The 17,052-nt window shown below is 41.1% G+C and overlaps 1 protein-coding gene across 4 annotated transcripts in view; it reads left to right on the top strand.

The window, feature by feature from the left end:
• Positions 1-1,137: 1,137 nt before the first annotated feature.
• Positions 1,138-17,052, top strand: part of synrg (synergin, gamma) — a 44,826-nt gene continuing 28,911 nt past the window's right edge. For 2 of the 4 annotated variants that reach the window (XM_069668086.1, XM_069668084.1), the window contains exons 1-9: positions 1,138-1,177; positions 7,077-7,117; positions 8,788-8,924; positions 9,333-9,460; positions 11,088-11,193; positions 11,302-11,413; positions 12,924-13,352; positions 15,293-15,574; positions 16,765-16,845. In XM_069668086.1, coding sequence (XP_069524187.1) covers positions 1,143-1,177; positions 7,077-7,117; positions 8,788-8,924; positions 9,333-9,460; positions 11,088-11,193; positions 11,302-11,413; positions 12,924-13,352; positions 15,293-15,574; positions 16,765-16,845 — 1,351 coding nt within the window. In that variant the 5' untranslated portion in view covers positions 1,138-1,142. The remainder of the gene's footprint in view (positions 1,178-7,076; positions 7,118-8,787; positions 8,925-9,332; positions 9,461-11,087; positions 11,194-11,301; positions 11,414-12,923; positions 13,353-15,292; positions 15,575-16,764; positions 16,846-17,052) is intronic. The other 2 variants (XM_069668085.1, XM_069668087.1) reach the window with 2 other exon arrangements.

The raw sequence follows: 17,052 nt of genomic DNA, 5'->3' as shown, positions 1-17,052 counted from the left end.
AGCAGCCAGTAAAAATGTCAGGGGACAGGTGGAATACAGCAAAACCATAATAATATCAATCTACATGGACTTACTTTGTGTTTTATAAATTAAAACAGAGTACAAGTTGGTTATTATTGGTATATTGTGTTATTAAAATGTGCAATATTTCTTAGAATGCCAGAGCTGATGTGTTTGCCATAATATATATAGCATTGTTTTGGTTCACAAGTAGGTAAAAACAACTTTAGAAACGTACACTCAAACTTGTATTGTAAAACAGAAATATAGAGCTTTTTGTCTTTGTTCAATTGGTCTAGATTTAAGGTTGATATAATGTTGTAGCCTTGTTTTTTGGTTTTTGTTATTTTAATCACTTTGAAGATACTTTGGAGAGATTTTGAGGTTACTGTGCTGCAGGAAAATTGTAACAATCACTTGGGACATGCAGAATAAAACTTGATGCAAGAATGACGCTCCTGGTTTAAATGACAGGTGTCAGTCAGTCTTCAAATATGACCAGCACTTCATGGCCGGTGTCAGACTGTAGACACTGCAGATCATTTCTGACGAATAAAAGGGCCATACTCCTTTGTGTGCATGTTTGGGCTGAGTCTTTAAAGCTGCAAACAAGCTCAACACTGACACCTGCTGGAAGACAATATTTATCGCAGATAACGACATGACTTTAAACGGAGAATTGTAGGCCCTGTGTCTTGCCTCTCAGGTAGTCAGTTGCTGGTCACTCAATAACACGTCACGTAATAAACTTAGCCGATATAATCTTTGTGTAAAGAAGCAAAAACTTGACATTCTTAGGTCAAATAAGACTAACTCTAATTATATTCAATTGTATAAATTGAGTAAATGTTCACTGTCACTTTCCAAATAACGCCATACTTAACCCCTGTCAGGCTCTCGGTTGTGTTTAGTTTGCCTTCATTTTCCTGATAAGAACATTACTGAGCAGGAAGCAAGAAAAAGAAGACAATAGCCCAGGAGCAGGAGACGTAAAAAGATATAGGCTATATAATAAAAGATGAGCTATACATGTGAGGCGGATTTGAGCTGTGCCTGATAGACTAAGCTCAGGGCACCCAGTCCCCTGGTCACTGTACGTCACTGCTAACGTCATCATTCTACTAGTGACTGCTGTTATCAAGATGGCGCTGCGGCCAGGATCTGGGGGAGGCAGCAGGTATTTTAGCCTTTTAAAATCAACTCTATCTCTAAAATGTAAACAATATGTGACATATCTACCTCTGAGTGCAGTTTAGCTACGTATTAATCAAACCGAAGAGTCTTAAAGACGGAGATAGAGGCTGGTTTTGTTGTCGATGCTGGGTGATGAGATGAGATGGCTGGTTGTCAGGTGTCACAGCTAACGTTAGGTGACTGGGGAAGCTAACGTTAGCTAGCTAGCTGTGTCTGCTGTCTCTTAATGCCCAGAATCATTTAAAACAATGCCACAGTGGTCATATATTTTTAATTTTCACGTGTGACGTCTTGTAAGATGTTATTACGCCTATAGCTCACGGTATCTAGAGATAAAACATGATATTTACTTATTAGATAGATGCACTCTCTTGTAGCATTGTTATAAACTAGCCTGTACCTGTCGGACAGGCCTGTTGACGGCTGATAATGTTCAAATCTGGCCTTATCTACGTCGTCATTCTGACTTGTATATTATTTACAGTGGAGCTATTTAGTATCATGTTAGTAAACTGTTGAGTATGTGAGTAAGTGAAGCAGATGCCAAGCAAACATCTCCTGAAAATCTGCTAAATTCAGTCAGATTTGTCTTCATACAAATCAGCTGCAAAGACTAGGCATGTTTTAAGTCTGACAGCTTTGTTTTATGTAGAAATATCTATATATTAAAACACACATGCATACTCCAAGTCCCCAATCAGTTAATAAATGTAACAGTTTAGTAGATGTAAAGGTGTCTAATCATTAGAGCAGTGTGATGGTGGTCTGCAAAGGAGATTAAAACACAAGCCTCATGATTCTTTCATACTCTGAGCTCGAGCACCTTAAATAATAAATATACTCTAGACTAGCCAGGTGATACTGATCTGACAGGTGAAACAAAACCCACCTTCAGACTGCATGAATGAGTGTGGGCAGTAGGAAAAAGTAGATGTAATCTGAAGACCTTGGGGGATTGTAGTTAATATGCATATCTGTTTATGTCTGATAGTTCATTATTGAAGTGTGTTATAATGGTCTTGGCTAAAGTCAGGTTTGTTAGCTTCAATGCTACCCCCCTCTAGTGAATGTCGATCCCTTTTTTCTTACCTATTTTGACAAAACTAGAAGAGCAGGAAGGAAGACTCACATCCATAGCTCTCCCTGGTGTATCTGTTGCATGCTTCTGTGCCAAATGTTATATGAATGTAGGAATTTTATATAACATCATGAGTGTTTGTTGTTGCCACACAACAAAATAATACAGCAATAACAGAGAAAAATGGCAGGAGTGTGGGAGTGGAAAGCCAGAAGGTGGAACAGTAGGGCAGCTTACTAATCCTACTTGACAGCTGAAGCAACCTTTGCAGGTGTTCATGCTATTAATGAATGTGTACTATATAATGATGCTGAGCTGTTAAGTCAAAGTTGACTGTACTTCTTTCAAGGAGACTGTGACAAAAAAATATATGGCATCAATCCTATTACGGTGGCAATAGCTCCAGCAGGTCATGTGATGACACCATTTGTCAGAAATTTGACCTCATGAGTGTCAGATGATGTTTTGATGTTGTTACCTACTTGTCAAGAGAGTATTATTGTGGGTAATGTGTTTTGTAACTGTTGACAAGTTGGAATTGTAAGTGGAAATCTATTATCAATTAATGGGTTTGGGAGTCGTGTGGAATAAGGAACACGAGACATTTAATTAAATTAAATGTTGAATTCATGTCAGGTCATAGTGTTTATATATTATTCAGTTTGCTGTCTTAGTGTACGGAGGCAGGGGGCTATGTTGGACTTCTGGTCACAAAAGAGATTAACTGGATACAAATCAGCCATTGTTTAGTGTTTAGAGATCCAAATAACTGTTTAGTGTCATTTATTTATTTTCATGATCAATTAATTGGCTGATTATTTTCTCACTTAAACACATTAAAATGTTTATAAAATCTCGCACAATTTCCCAAAATCCCCAAATCATGACTTCACATCGCTTGCTAATTGATCAACACATTTAATTTAAAGCTACTGTGAACTTTTGGTTTGTGTTGATTTTGGCGCCCCCTGTGGACAAAGCCGTACCTGTTATGTTTGCTGATTTTGTCCTGTACATGCTTAAGTGGTGTTTTAAAACAAAAAATCTTACCCTGCTTTCTTTAACAGTCATATGTATCACTCACTTTAAACTTTTGTCCTGGAAAATGTAAACAAAGGCAGTGTCCGGTTAATCGATTTGTCTGACACCTACCCCCCCGCCAGCAGCTTCAGGCATTAAAAATAACTACATAGAAATAATCAATTTTTTTTCTGATGGTCTGGTTAGTTTTTGTAGCTCATATCGAGTAATCAGAATTAATTTCAGCCTGTTTCATAACCAGCTAGAAACGCCTCACAGGAGCTTTAATATAATGAATGACAAAGAAATACAGCAAGTCCTTTAACCAGAGCAGCTTGAGCCAGAACATATTTTTTGCTGTCAAGCTTCTCAAAGTAGTTGCTGTTGAAAATACTGATCATGATTTCTTTGGATCCTTCAAGTACATAAATAAAATATGATAAATAGATGATCACATTTATTGGTTAAGAAGCCGGAAATGAATCGCGGTTTAAATCAAGGACTGAATGTTTAAACTTTAAACACTTTCTTTTTTTATTCTACTCTAGAGAAATATCGGTTAAGTGACTCTCAATAACGTTATCCGATATCATCTCAGACTGTAATTTTACTTCATATGTCCACTCTAGAAGCAGCTTCAGAATAAGCTAAAATAATGTTTGATGGCCCTCCTCCTTTATGATGACATTGACTTTAACTCCTGACCCTCCCGTCCGTCTCCCATCTTTCACAACAGTTTGATGATAGCTGCTGAATGATTACAGTCCTTTCACAAGGCAGCGGCCTGCCAGGCCACAGCTGCTCTTACTGCTTATCTCCTCCTGTGATAATCTGCCCAGCCATGACCTGATATTCACTGCAGGATGGTGGGCAGCAGTGCTGTAGTGCTCCTATAAAAGCCTTTTAAGCTGCAAATCTTACAGGGAGCAGATGTGAGAGTCTGAAGCTCTCCAAGTCAAGCATCGTCATCGCTGAGGTTAGAGCTGAGTCGTATTACGTCAGCAGCATCGTCACCTCTCTGCTTAAATGTTTACTTTCCAATGTGATCAATATTTCCTATGTATGCATACTAACACTGTTATCGAAATCACTCAGTATTACATAAGACATGCCACTGTTAAAAAATGTTTTATCATCTCATTAAATATGAATCTGTCACTGAATGTCAGCAGCTATTTACCACTAAAAGGGGCAAAACTATTGAAGTCAAAAGGCTGTATTTTATCAGCAGACCCACAGCATGTTGATGTAAAAGGCACACGAACCACAATAGATTTTTGTTTTCTATTTTGGCTTCATTGTGTTTTAATTAGAAAATGTTTCTTCTTGCTGTATCTAAAACTGCATTACCTGTTTATTTACGCCACTTGGGGGCAGCAGAAACAGGTCCTAAATGCAACACAGGCATCACTTTATATAGTTAACTTCATTCAGCTGATAGTTGCCTGCATCCAGCAGACACGAAGGAACATTCGTTTACTGTGCTCTCCTGATGAATTTAAGTCCGATATTCACTCTCCTTTTAGCTCACATTTTGGTCTCCACCACCTCCTGAGATGGCGATCATGACGGTGCATGTCCGTGACAAAGCGTTAGCGACAATCAAGTTAGTGCAGCACTGCAGCATATTGTTAATAGGAGACATTGTAGCGGCTTGGACCTGGAAACAGTTTAATGGTAATGCTGAGATGTGACATCACCACTAACAACTGCATAGCGCCATCGTCTGGGTAAAATACCGTAAATAATAACATACCTCTCTAGGGATGCACGATATTAGATTTTTTGCCGATATTTTACAACTCATTTAGCAGATTACCGATACCGATATTTTTTTCCCGCACACCTAATTGCAGAGATCATCAACTCTCTTCTGTATTGGACTTAGCGTACAGTATAATGGTGATACTCTTATCACATTTGCTACAACGGTCGGGGTGACGGGTCTTGAGATGGTTTATCAGGTTTGTAGTGTTGAAAGACTTTGCCTTGGCTCCTCCTCGCATCACCGAAGCTGAGCAGTCATTGCAAATAGCAGTTTTGCTATCTATTTCGGACACTTTGAAAAACTTCCACACCACGGACATTTTGGCTTCTAACTCTCTCATGCTGCAGGTAGACACACGTGACATCATCACGCTGTGCCGCGCAGGTCTTCTTCGTGCCGGGGACATTGCGCCGAGGTCGGGCATTTAATCAAGTATGCAGCAGCCCATTATTTTATCGGTTAATTATATCGGCGGATATCGGCGTGTTGACCGATATCCGATAGTTCATTTTTAAGTCAATATTGACCGATACCGATAACATTCCAATAATATCGTGCATCCCTATACCTCTCTCTACATTTTGTACTGGGATATTGGTCACACCTGTAGGACGCAGCCCATTTATTTGGAGAAAAAAAAAGTATTAAAAATGCATCTTGTAATTGCCTCAGCTGTTGCTGAACCAAAACAGCAAAGTTGCAAGCTGAAAAATACAAAATAATAATTAGAAAGACACCATAAGAACGCCTTGAGGTGTGTATTCATGACTAAGAGAGGCCCAACCCTGAACAGGATCAGCGGTGTAGATATTGGATGGATGGATTATAGCAGCTTTTAAGTACATTTATAAGCTTGATAATAATTCTTTTGCTGATATTACGCCTCTCATATAGACTGTCTGTGGTAAACATGTAACATAGAAATTAAGCTTAAAATCCACACATAGACAAAAACATATTTTTTGTGCTGCTTTGCTTTTTTATTACTGTAAAGGTAAAAATCTTGAGTTTACTGTTGTTGAACATCTGAACAGGCGAGAGGACGTCACATCGGGCTCTCGAGAAATTGTAATGACATTTTTCACTTTGTGTCGCAGTTCACTGACTAAACATTTAATCGAAAACAGAGGGGTTATTTATAATTACTTGCAGCCCCAGTGTACAGAAGTACACAAATACACATATTCCTTGTAATGATGGAAAAGCTTCCAGAAGTTAATTTAGCATGCAGAAGTCAAACTGCAGTCAAAATAATTCCTTCTTTGCCATGGGGAGTTGGTAATTGCATTGGCAAATGCTTGAACTGTGTGACAATGAGCTCCCTGCCTCCCTTTTGTCAGCACAGTCGTGTTGGTACTAAAGTTATCAGTATGATAATGTCGCTCAGCCGCTGGATTAGTTAGATGCTCGGAGTCAGACGGGGAAGCAGAGACCTGGCTGCCTCTTTCTTCTATTTGTCTCTGCTTCATCAGCTCCAGCCTGAAGAAATGAGTTGTAATAAGTTATTTGACAAATAGCTGAAGGCCTGTGTGTGTTGGCTCTGCTGAGGGGGGACTTGGCCGGCTTGTAGAGGCTTCTTCTGATTATTTCTTAAAGGCATGTTTCTCAGCACGGAGGCCAAGTCGCCTGTGGAAACTAAACTGGAACATTTAAGCTGCTTTTGGCATGATGTGCAAAGTAGAAAGGAAATCACCTTGAATCTGAGCTTGTGAATAAACTAAAATTACATCTTATGCAAAGCTGCTGCATTTCGCTCATCTGTGAAAACCAACAGTAATCCTAATAGGATCATTTTTTTTCTTCCGATAAGTCATTCACCAGTGGCTTCTTAAATCAATCATTTCTAACTTTTGCAGAAGGAGTGAAAGTTAACCAAGTTGTTAAAGTCCACAGGGCACATGATGCGGTTTTGTATCTCACATTGTAAACTCTAAGCTGTCCTACACTCTTTCAGCTGTCTGTCCTTCAGCCTGAGTTTCAATCTCACAATCTACATGTTGTGTTTTCTTCCTCTAGTTTTATGTATCCTGTTGGAGGGGGCCTGGGACCGCCACAAGGTGAGTCATCCTGCAGTCCTCAAACTGTTTTAAAACTGTATTTATAAACCCTTCTCCATCTGAAGTTGATCACAGACATATTACGTTTTAAATGCTACCTGTTGATCAAGTCTTACATCGTGTCTCGTGAACGACCACTCTGAATTTCATGATGTTGCTGCATTTTCTTTGTTTCTTAGATTCAGATCTCAGTTAGCTTCTTCCCAGACATTCAGACAATATTCACTTATTGGATTCACTCATTAAAGATTACTATCTGTAATCAGATTTTTAAGACTGACTGACTTTAATTTGCTGATATTTGATATCGATGACATTCTGATGTTCTTGTACATCTCTAGTCTGTAAGAATCAGATTAGAATTGCATTTCAAACCACTTCCAAATTTGGCTTGGATCTGGTTTGCAAAAATCAGATTTCATTTTTTTTTTGTAGGGATGTACGATATGATCGGCATGTTATCGGTATCTGCAGATTATGCAATTTTTCTGCCGATAATTTCCGCCGATAAAAATATGCTTTAATTTTTTGCCCAAATGATCAATGATTCCATAAAAAAGTTTGACGTAATGCTACGACATTAACTGTGTGCACCACGCCACTTCTGTCAAGCGTGAAGAAGGGTGCAAGATGTCTGCGGTATGGCAGTTTTTCAAAGTTTCCGAATAGACAGCAAGGTTGCTATTTGCAATGGTTGCAATCAGTCATGTGAGGAGGGGCAAAATCTCATTCATTCAACACTACAAATTGAATCGCCCATCTCAAGAATCTGCCAGTGGGCCACTACAATAAGAGTAGGCATGATATCAATTCCACTATAGGGGAGACTTGATGTTCTCTGCAATTAGTTGGAAAAAAACAAGTGCCTAATATATCGGTATTAAAATTGGCAAATTGGAAAATATCGGCTTATCGGATATTGGCAAAAAATCCAATATCATGCATCCTTATTTTTTGCTGTCCACACTATTTACATTTAATCTGGATACAATCTAGAAATGTTACAAATATAAATCCTCAACAAAGCCTTTCATTTTATCCCTGTTAACAGTTAAACTTTGCATTAAGGATCACCAAAAGTCATTAGGTGAAAGTACGGAGCAGGTAGGATTTGCCACATTGGAGAGCAGTGCCTCTCTTGCCTCAGATGTGTCATTAAGCTGTGCCTGCCTGTCATATTTAGGCTGTGGACTCCCATTAGCTGTGTCATTTCAGACAAAGTAGATTGTGTGCAGCCACCTAAACAAACCACTTATTCAGTGCGGTTCAGTCTTAACACGGTGAATCATCTGGCGGCTGCAGCAGGAGCTGGCTGCTCAGCTCCGGCTGTCAGCTCACACAGCATCTGTGAAAACAAACAGACACTTTCACATTTTCCCCCCTCACTCCTCTTGTTTTGCTCCAAGCTGTCACAGTCGTCACCAGAAAAACAGATTTGCTTGTTGCTGAGCCCGCGCCTTTTCCCAGCTGTCCAGGAAATTGATTTGCAATACTGAATCATGTCCAGACTCTGGAGGCTTTCTTTTTTTCAAACTCCCGTCCAGACTTGTATTAAGTTTTCTTCAGTGTATTTTAAATCGTTCTGACTGTTATGCTTCAAATAGTAATTGAACATGCCATTCTTGTTTATGTTTACTGTACATCGTAACAGCGTGTTTGTGTTTTTGCAGGCATGGTTCCCATGCAGCAACAGCAGCAGCAACAACAGCAGGGCTTCCCTATGGTTCCTGTCATGCAGGCCAACATGCAGGGCATGATGGGAATGAACTTTGGGGGACAGATGCCCCCAGGAGCCATGCCCATGCAGGTGAGCCTGTGTTCTGCATTGTGTTAGATTCATATTTTGTGTTTGTCCATTTCTTTGTTTTCAGTTGTGCAATTTTTTTACAGACTTGCACATGTGGGCTGCTTTCCCTGAATACTGAACACATAAAACAATCTGATTTCATTCAGGTGGAGTGCTGCCTTTGGAGCTCCTCTTGGCCCCATTTGCTTCAGAATCAATCTAACTACAAACTGATTTAAACATCAGCACATTAACAGAAATGTAATGCAGCCTGCTGATTTTTAACAATACTGAAGTCCATTAACGTTGTTCTGAATTACAGAGCTGTCCCCTGGTTTGTGCCTTTCATATCAATGAAAAGGAGTGTGACTGAAGGACTGCTAATGAGATCTCTAAGCTGCTGTTTGTGTGTGTTTTTGTCTCTAACAGGGTGGGATGGCTATCGGGATGCAGACCCCTGGGATGCAGTTCTTGGGTCAGCCACAGTTTATGGGTATGAGACCAGCTGGACCCCAGTACACTGCTGACATGCAGAAACAAATGGCAGAGGAGCACCAGTAAGACATTTTTACACTCATGCTCTGGTTCTTCTTTGTGCTTGTTTGTGTGTAAGCGGGAATGCTCACATCTGCATGTGTGCAGTACAGCCAGCCTGAGTGACTCCGTGCTGGATTTTAAAAGGAGGCCAACAGCTCTAGATACTTTTCAGACTGCAATTTACATACCCTTCTTAACCAGTAAAAAATGTCTAACCCCAAATTTTGTGGTTTTTGAAGAAGGGAAGGAATAATAGTTCCTTTTTAGAAAATTCTTCTACTTCTTAAGTGAAATAACCTATTTAAAAACCAGACAGTGGAAAGTGCATTGTCACAGAACTGAGAATTAAAATGCTTGATTCTCACAGGACAGGGAGGCTACAAAAAATGCGATGATCTTAAAGAATATACATTTATGTAGATTAGGTTTTGCAACATCATATAAGTAAGTAACAATTAGCTCAACCTGGAACATCTAAGGCAGTAAATTGCAGCATTCAAGCTAATATTAAATTGCTAATCTCGAAGATTTCAGTTTTGTTCTCTTTGGCGGCATCTATGGTGATAAACAGTAATTGCAGGAGCTCACTTCCCAGATATCCAGAAAGTGTTGCATGTGTGACATCCACGTCCAACTGTTGATTTTCCTCGCTGACGGTCGCTTTCCTTTTTAGACTGTTTGCCTTCATCTGAGCGTCAAATTTGTTTCTTTTTCTTTGGATTTTCACTTATTTTTGAAGTTGTATCTGTAGTCATCCATCTTTTCTTTGTTTGTTCAGCCATAGTAGATTACTGTTTACTCACAACACTTGCAGAGACCGGAAAAGCAGCCGCTTAGCTCCGCCTACCCTCTCTGGCAGCCCAACCACTGCTGGCTGATGAAAATGTGTCACTAACTGGGCGCCACTTGTAATTTTTTCCGTGAATGTCGCCACAGACACCCAGTCTGTAATACTGCAAATGTAAAGGCTTTAACTTCATCCTGCGATAGATAGAGACTTAACAGACATTTATTTACATGAAAATCTTCGAGATTATTACTTTAACCCAGACAGCATCAAATGTAATGGTGAAACACAGACGGGACCATTTTACTGCAGGATGAGTTCTTTGACTTTTGATACTGAAAGTAAATTTTTCTGATTATACTTTCAATCATTTCCCCAGGTAAGGTTCTAAATGCAGTTTTTTTACTTTTACTTGTAGTGGGGTATTTCACTGTGTGCTATTACTACTGAAGTAAAGGACCCAAATTCTTTTTTCCACCACTGCCGTAAGGGAAATAAAAAAAGGACATTTAAGTAATTACATGGAGCTCTTACCATCTTAAATGCAAGAATAGTAATTATTTCATTGATGGGTCCCATAAATCAAAGCTAATTGGACCTACTTTTTTGTAAGCCTCCTTTGCTCCTTTCTGTCCACTCCATTTATTTATGTAATGATGAAACTGCACAGAGTTTTTACTCACGCTCAGTCTCCCCGTATTTGGCCTTTATTCTAACATCTATTAAATGGTCAAGAATGTTTGCTTTCACCTCTTAATTGAGTTAACAACAAAACAGTCAAAATGTTTTGCCCTCTTTCCAACATATTCCAGTTATTTTTGCCTCTTCATAAATATCTTTGCACTCTTCTTGCCCTTCAGAAAACGCCTGGAGCATCAGCAGAAGATGCTGGAGGAGGACAGGAAAAGAAGACAATTTGAGGAGCAGAAACAGAAGCTGAGGCTGCTCAGCAGTGTCAAACCCAAGGTGAGTCTCTCTCCACAACCTGATTATTTTTTCACCGTTGTTCTGCACTGTCTACCGCTCATCTCTGTAACCCCCTGGGCTCTTGATCCTCTATTGTTCTGTGCACAGACAGGAGAAAAGAGCCGCGATGACGCCTTGGAGGCAATCAAAGGCAACCTGGACGGCTTCAGCAGAGACGCGAAGATGCACCCAACTCCATCATCGCAGACCAAGAAGCCAGGTACCTCCACCTCAGAGCTTTTCTATGAAATCCCTGTTGTGCCTCTCCATCAGCTGATCTGCTCTCTGTAGCTCTGATGAAAAGCCTCCGTCGGACAATAATAGCTGGATTAGAGGCAGGTCAGCGTGATGAACGCCCAGCTGGCAGCCAGAGCAGCCAGGATACGGATTTTCTGTCTGAGTATTAATTATGTAACACAGATCCTTTTTCACAGTACTTTTATCACATTATGTTTCCCCTTTCTCACTTCATCTTTACACCTGCCAGTATTATTACTCATTAGCGCTTTTATGTAGTGTCTTATTTCTATATTTCTGTTAAAGGCAGCATCTCTTTTTACACCTCAATGTTCACGTTTGGGTCTTTTTAAGGTGACTTAGGTCTTTTGTTTTCACTGACTTTACTTATTCCTGTGCATTTCCAAAAACTGTAGTCATGCATTTAACAAATCTCACCTGATTCAGTGTCTGCTTACTGCTCCTCTTCACAAGTGTCATACCAAATTAACCTTTCAGAGTGTAAATAGGACCAGTGTGTAAGGTTTAGGGGGCATATATCATAGACTGTATAAAAAGATGGACGACATGACAGCTCCCTGAAAGTGAAGCCAGAACATCTCTATCGCCCCCTGCTGACTGGCTGCAGTATAGGTCATAAAGCCCGCCTCCTCCATGTTAACAGATGGGACATGAGTCAAACTAAAAAATCTAAATAAACAGCAAATAAATGTTTCTCAGACATGTTTTCTGTCATTTTAGTTAGTTCTTATCATGCTGAGTGTTCATTTTTCTGACAACTTTATTTTTAATCAGTTATTTGATGCTGCAAAAAGGATGATTGACAGCTCTGTTGACAAATACGGCTCCTGCAGTCGATCTGTTCCGGATTAGCACCTCACAGGGGCTATTGGCTTGAATTTCGTACAATGAGAGCAGATGGAGACGCGTCGTCCATCTTTATATACAGTCATTGGCATATATCATCAGAATGAGTTTTCATTAATGTATAATCATCTTAAAATAAGAATTGTTATGTTTCCATTACCCTAAAAGGGGGCTGCACGGTGATGCAGTGGTCAGTGCTGTCACCTCACAGCTAGAATGTTCCTGGTTCGAATCCCGGATCGGACATAGTGGGCCTTTCTGTGTGGAGTTTGCATGTTGTCCCCATGCATGCGTGGGTTCCCTTCGGGTACTCCGGCTTCCTCCCACAGTCCAAAGACATGCTCGTTAGGTTCATTGGTGACTCTAAATTGCCCGTAGGTGTGAATGTGAGCGTGAAAGGTTCATAGAGACATAGTAGGTGAGTTTAAAAGCATTTATTGAATCTAAATATTAATAAATCTTTTATGTCAGGAGACTTTTGGTGAATTTACAGATCTACAGTTTCTGGTTTTGCACTAAATAGTTTTTATCTCACTCTTTCGATGTGCAGCCTTTTAGTTCATTCTCCATTGTAGTGTGTGTGAGTCATGTTTTGTGCCATCATCATTATTTCTTCATTTTTGCAGACTCATCGCCATCACACCCGTCTGTCTCCACTCACTCCCTCCCCCCAGCTTTGTCCGAGGACAATGACGAGTTTAGTGACTTTCAGGGGCCTGTAGACGCCCCCGCCTCCTTCCCTCCACCCTCCTCCTCCACTTCCTCCACCTTCGGCCTCTCCTCTCAGGCCCAGCCTTCGTCCTCTGCCCCCAAGACAGGTTTCTCTGAGGATGATGATGATTTTAGCGACTTTGTTCAGGGTCCCTTAAATGCTCCCCCTTCCTCCAACTTCCACATCTCATCTCAGGCCCAACCTTCGTCCCCTTCCCTGAGGGCGGATGTGTCCTCCTCCTCTTCCTCCTCCTCCCTTCCTCAGTCCCTCCCTGCCTCTGTGTCCATTCCCTCTGTCACCCAACACTCTGCTGTCAACACCAGCTCCCAATCTACATTTCAAGGTAACTCTTCTTTTGCTTTGTTCACACCTCCCCTCCCGTCCTCATAATTGATACTCAACCACTTACACTTGAATTAATCTGGAGGTTTTATTTATTGTAGTGCTGCTTTTATTTGCTGATGCTGAGTATTTGGACTGGTATGTTTCTATGGGCTGGTTTTGGCCTGCGTCGCAGTGTGAGAGCATGCAGCCAGCACAGCAGATGGCCTGGCCTCATGACCTAAAACCTTTAAAGCTACAACACATTACAAACAAGGCAAACAAGGATGCAGCATGAATAAGGGACTATTTCTCTGTATGTTTAAACCATACAGCAGCTGAATCAACCATTCATACACAATCAGTTTATGGTTTGTGCAGTGATCGAAGACTGTCACTCTCGTGTGTCATCTGGCGTCTAATCTGTGGGATGAGCAGCTGCTCTGTGACAGCTCTCTGGTCTATGAATGGCGGCGCAGAGAGTGATCACCTTCTGTCCAGAGAAACGCAACAGCTAACCCTCCATCCAGTGTCATCCCCCCAATCCTCTGAGACGTTTATGACCTAGTTGTTAGGCATCTGGAATAAGCAGATTAGATGGCCTTTCAATTGCTGCCTCGTGTACAAGACAGGACGTGTTCATACTGCAGGATGAAGGCTGTGTTCAGTCATTAAAGATGTAATCTCGAAGATTTTCATGTAAATAAATGTCTATTAAGTCACTATCTATCACCAAATGAGGTAACGCAATGGTGATTGAGCCTATGGCCCACTGATGAAAGCTGCTGTATTTGTGGCGCCCAGTTAGTGACGCGTTTTCCATCAGCCAGCAGTGGTTGGTCTGCCAGAGAGGGTAGGCGGAGCTAAGCGGCTGCTTTTCCTGTCTCTGCAAGTGTTGCGAGTAAACAGTAATCTACTATGGCTGAACAAACAAAGAAAAGATGGATGACTACAGATACAACTTCAAAAATAAGTGAAAATCCAAAGAAAAAGAAACAAACTCGACGCTCAGATGAAGGAAAACAGTCTAACAAGGAAAGCGACCGTCAGTGAGTAAAATCAAGAGTTACAACCGGAGCCAACCCTGGACGTCACACATGCGACACTGTCTGGATATCTGGGAAGTGTGCTCCGGCAATTGCCATTTATCGCCAAAGGTGCCGCCAAAGAGACCAAAACTGAGATTATAACTTTAAGTGCTTCAAATTCATAAAATAAAGAAAATATATATAAATAATTAAACACCAGATAAAACATACACGGGGAACATGGGGGATATAGGACACAAGTTAAAATATAAAAAAGCACATGCCTCCTTTTAGATGCTTTTTAAAGAGTCAACAGAATCAATGACCTGAGGCTTATCTGAAGACTATTCATAAACATGTCAGAGGCACAGTTAGAAACACAAGAGCTTGAGTCGTACGGGGGGGCTAGAGAAGGTTCATGATATATCGTTCAGCTCCGCCATGTGGGGCTCTAAAAGGTAGCACCTGAATTTAACAGAGGTCAGTGACTGAATGTGTTACAAACAAATAAGTGGGGAACATTTTGGTAAAACGTTTTAAATTCCTGTAACTTTCTTATAACTTACAGAAGAAAGAGCCAACTTTATACTTTATAGGTGTAATTTGCTAATTTAAACATGTCGCACTGGGATATCTCTCTGCATATTTTACTCCTGCATTTCGTAGATTATAGTTATTGTTTCCCCCCGAACAGGAACATCTTTTATAAATATTGTTTTAGATAAAACACAAAACTTTCATTGGTTGGGATTTTCTCCTGTTTATCCTTCGTAAAGAAGGACAAACCAAATTTGACTGTGAATGCTTTGTTAATCTCCTCCTAAATATGGAAACACTGTAATGTTTAAATTCAGCTTAAAAATAATAAGAAACTTGAACAGCTGTTTATAGCAAGTGTGTCATGAAGAAACCTGTTCCTCATTCACCCCTCTAGGCCCGTCCCTGGAAGAGAAGCTTTTCTCCTCATGCGATCTTACAGCTGATAAGATGGCCCAGGTTAGCTTTAAGTCCAAGCAGAGTTTGGCTAAAATGGGTCCCAGAGCTAAAGTGTCAACCCAGTTTCAGTCCAGCACTAAAGCCAGGAACTGGGCTGCGGCCCCCCAGGACTTGAGCTCGGTCTTCGTCTCACAAAAGCTACCTGAGGCGGCCCCGGTGTCGGCACCCAGCGCCCCCCCATCAGCTGCTGAATCGTCTCCTCAGAGCGGTGGTGACAGCGGTGAGAGAAGTGAAAGTTTGTTGGACTTTTTTTAGCTTTTTCTTCTCTGCCTTGCTTTGCAACACAAAATCAAGATTGTAGTCTTCTGTCTGTCCTGGGGAATCACTCTTTCTAACCCTGACAAAATAATGAGTCACTTTTGCAGCAGCTTAATCTCCATCTCTTTCTTTGGGTCATACTTGGTTTATACCTGATTCTGGACCGGGCATCCTTCTATCTTTAGCCCTTGTGCTGTTTTATGAAATCCTGCTGTCATTTTCTTCACCTCAGAGATTATAGCAGTGTTCTTGTCTTCGAGGTTCCCTCCCTGGTGTCTTTACCTCCTTTCCTAAGCCAAGTCTCTGCTCTTATTTCTGCCTGCTTCAAATCTTTTGTCACTTCTGGCCAAATCTCATCAGAGGGGCCTTCTCATGTCGGCGATCTCTGCACACATGGTGGAAATGGACTGTGTCTGTCGAGGGGTGATACCTGCTGACTCAATAAGCTACTGTCTGCTCCCTCGCTGTGTAACATCCTCTCAGAACGAGCTCCGGCGCATGCTTTGGTTTAACAGGGATGTGCATTTATTGGCAGGTGCGTCCTGGGCCTGAATATAATCCAAGGCTGATTGTGCATGCCACCGGGCTTCTTCTTTGTGCTGTTATTTGTTTGTCTGTGTCCGTGTCCGTGTCCTCTGTGTCATCGAGGGAAATATAGATGCTCATCATGGAGACTGAGGAAAGATTGAACTGCCCAAACGGGTAGGAGGGAGTATTAGCTGCCAAGTGGCTGCTTGAGTAAACAGATGCCTCACAGAGTGATAGTGACTCAAAATGAGCCATAGCTTTTTTATTTTAAATGTTTGTTAGTCTATTTGCAGAAAAAAATATGTTGATGTAGGTCAGTGTCAGCAGTGAAATAAGGTTTTCAGTTTTTTTTCTTACAAGGCAGTCTCCTCTCCGCTCTGAGCTGGAAATGGCTCACAGACTGATTTATAGACGTCTGACGTGGCAGCACGCTTGTGATTCAGTGCAGGGGAGCGTTACATCTTCAGCGAGCCTTCCAGACATCAGGTGTATGACTTCTGTTGGGTTGGATACAAGCAGGGCTCAGCTGCCAAGAGGACTGGCAAATCGTATGCCTGGAAAAGGCTTTTCCTATTACCACCAACTCTGTGTTTGTGTGTGTGTGTGTTTGTCTGCTTGTGGCAGCAGGTGTTGGCGTGTACCCACAACAAGAACACATCCAGCCCATGCTGCCCGCCTGGGTTTACAACGACAGCCTTGTTCCAGGTAAACATTTATACACAGATACATCCAGCATCATGTTTGAGGTATTCCTATTCGACAATTAAAGGGGCCGTATCTTTTGAATGGATATTCTCATATTCTGCATGGGTTCGCATTTTTGGGTGTTTATTGTTCACAGTGAAAACTGCATAATTTCATGTTTTTCCAGAGTTACATTTTAACAAGGTCGCCTCTGAAATGGGCCGTTCA

The sequence above is a fragment of the Semicossyphus pulcher genome, unplaced genomic scaffold (assembly GCF_022749685.1).
Source record: "Semicossyphus pulcher isolate SPU_LCO1_2020_fin unplaced genomic scaffold, fSemPul1.0.p SCAF_19, whole genome shotgun sequence".
Classification (NCBI taxonomy): Eukaryota; Metazoa; Chordata; class Actinopteri; order Labriformes; family Labridae; genus Semicossyphus; species Semicossyphus pulcher.
The sequence above is the reverse complement of the archived record's forward strand: the minus strand, read 5'-3'. Positions and strand labels throughout refer to the sequence as shown.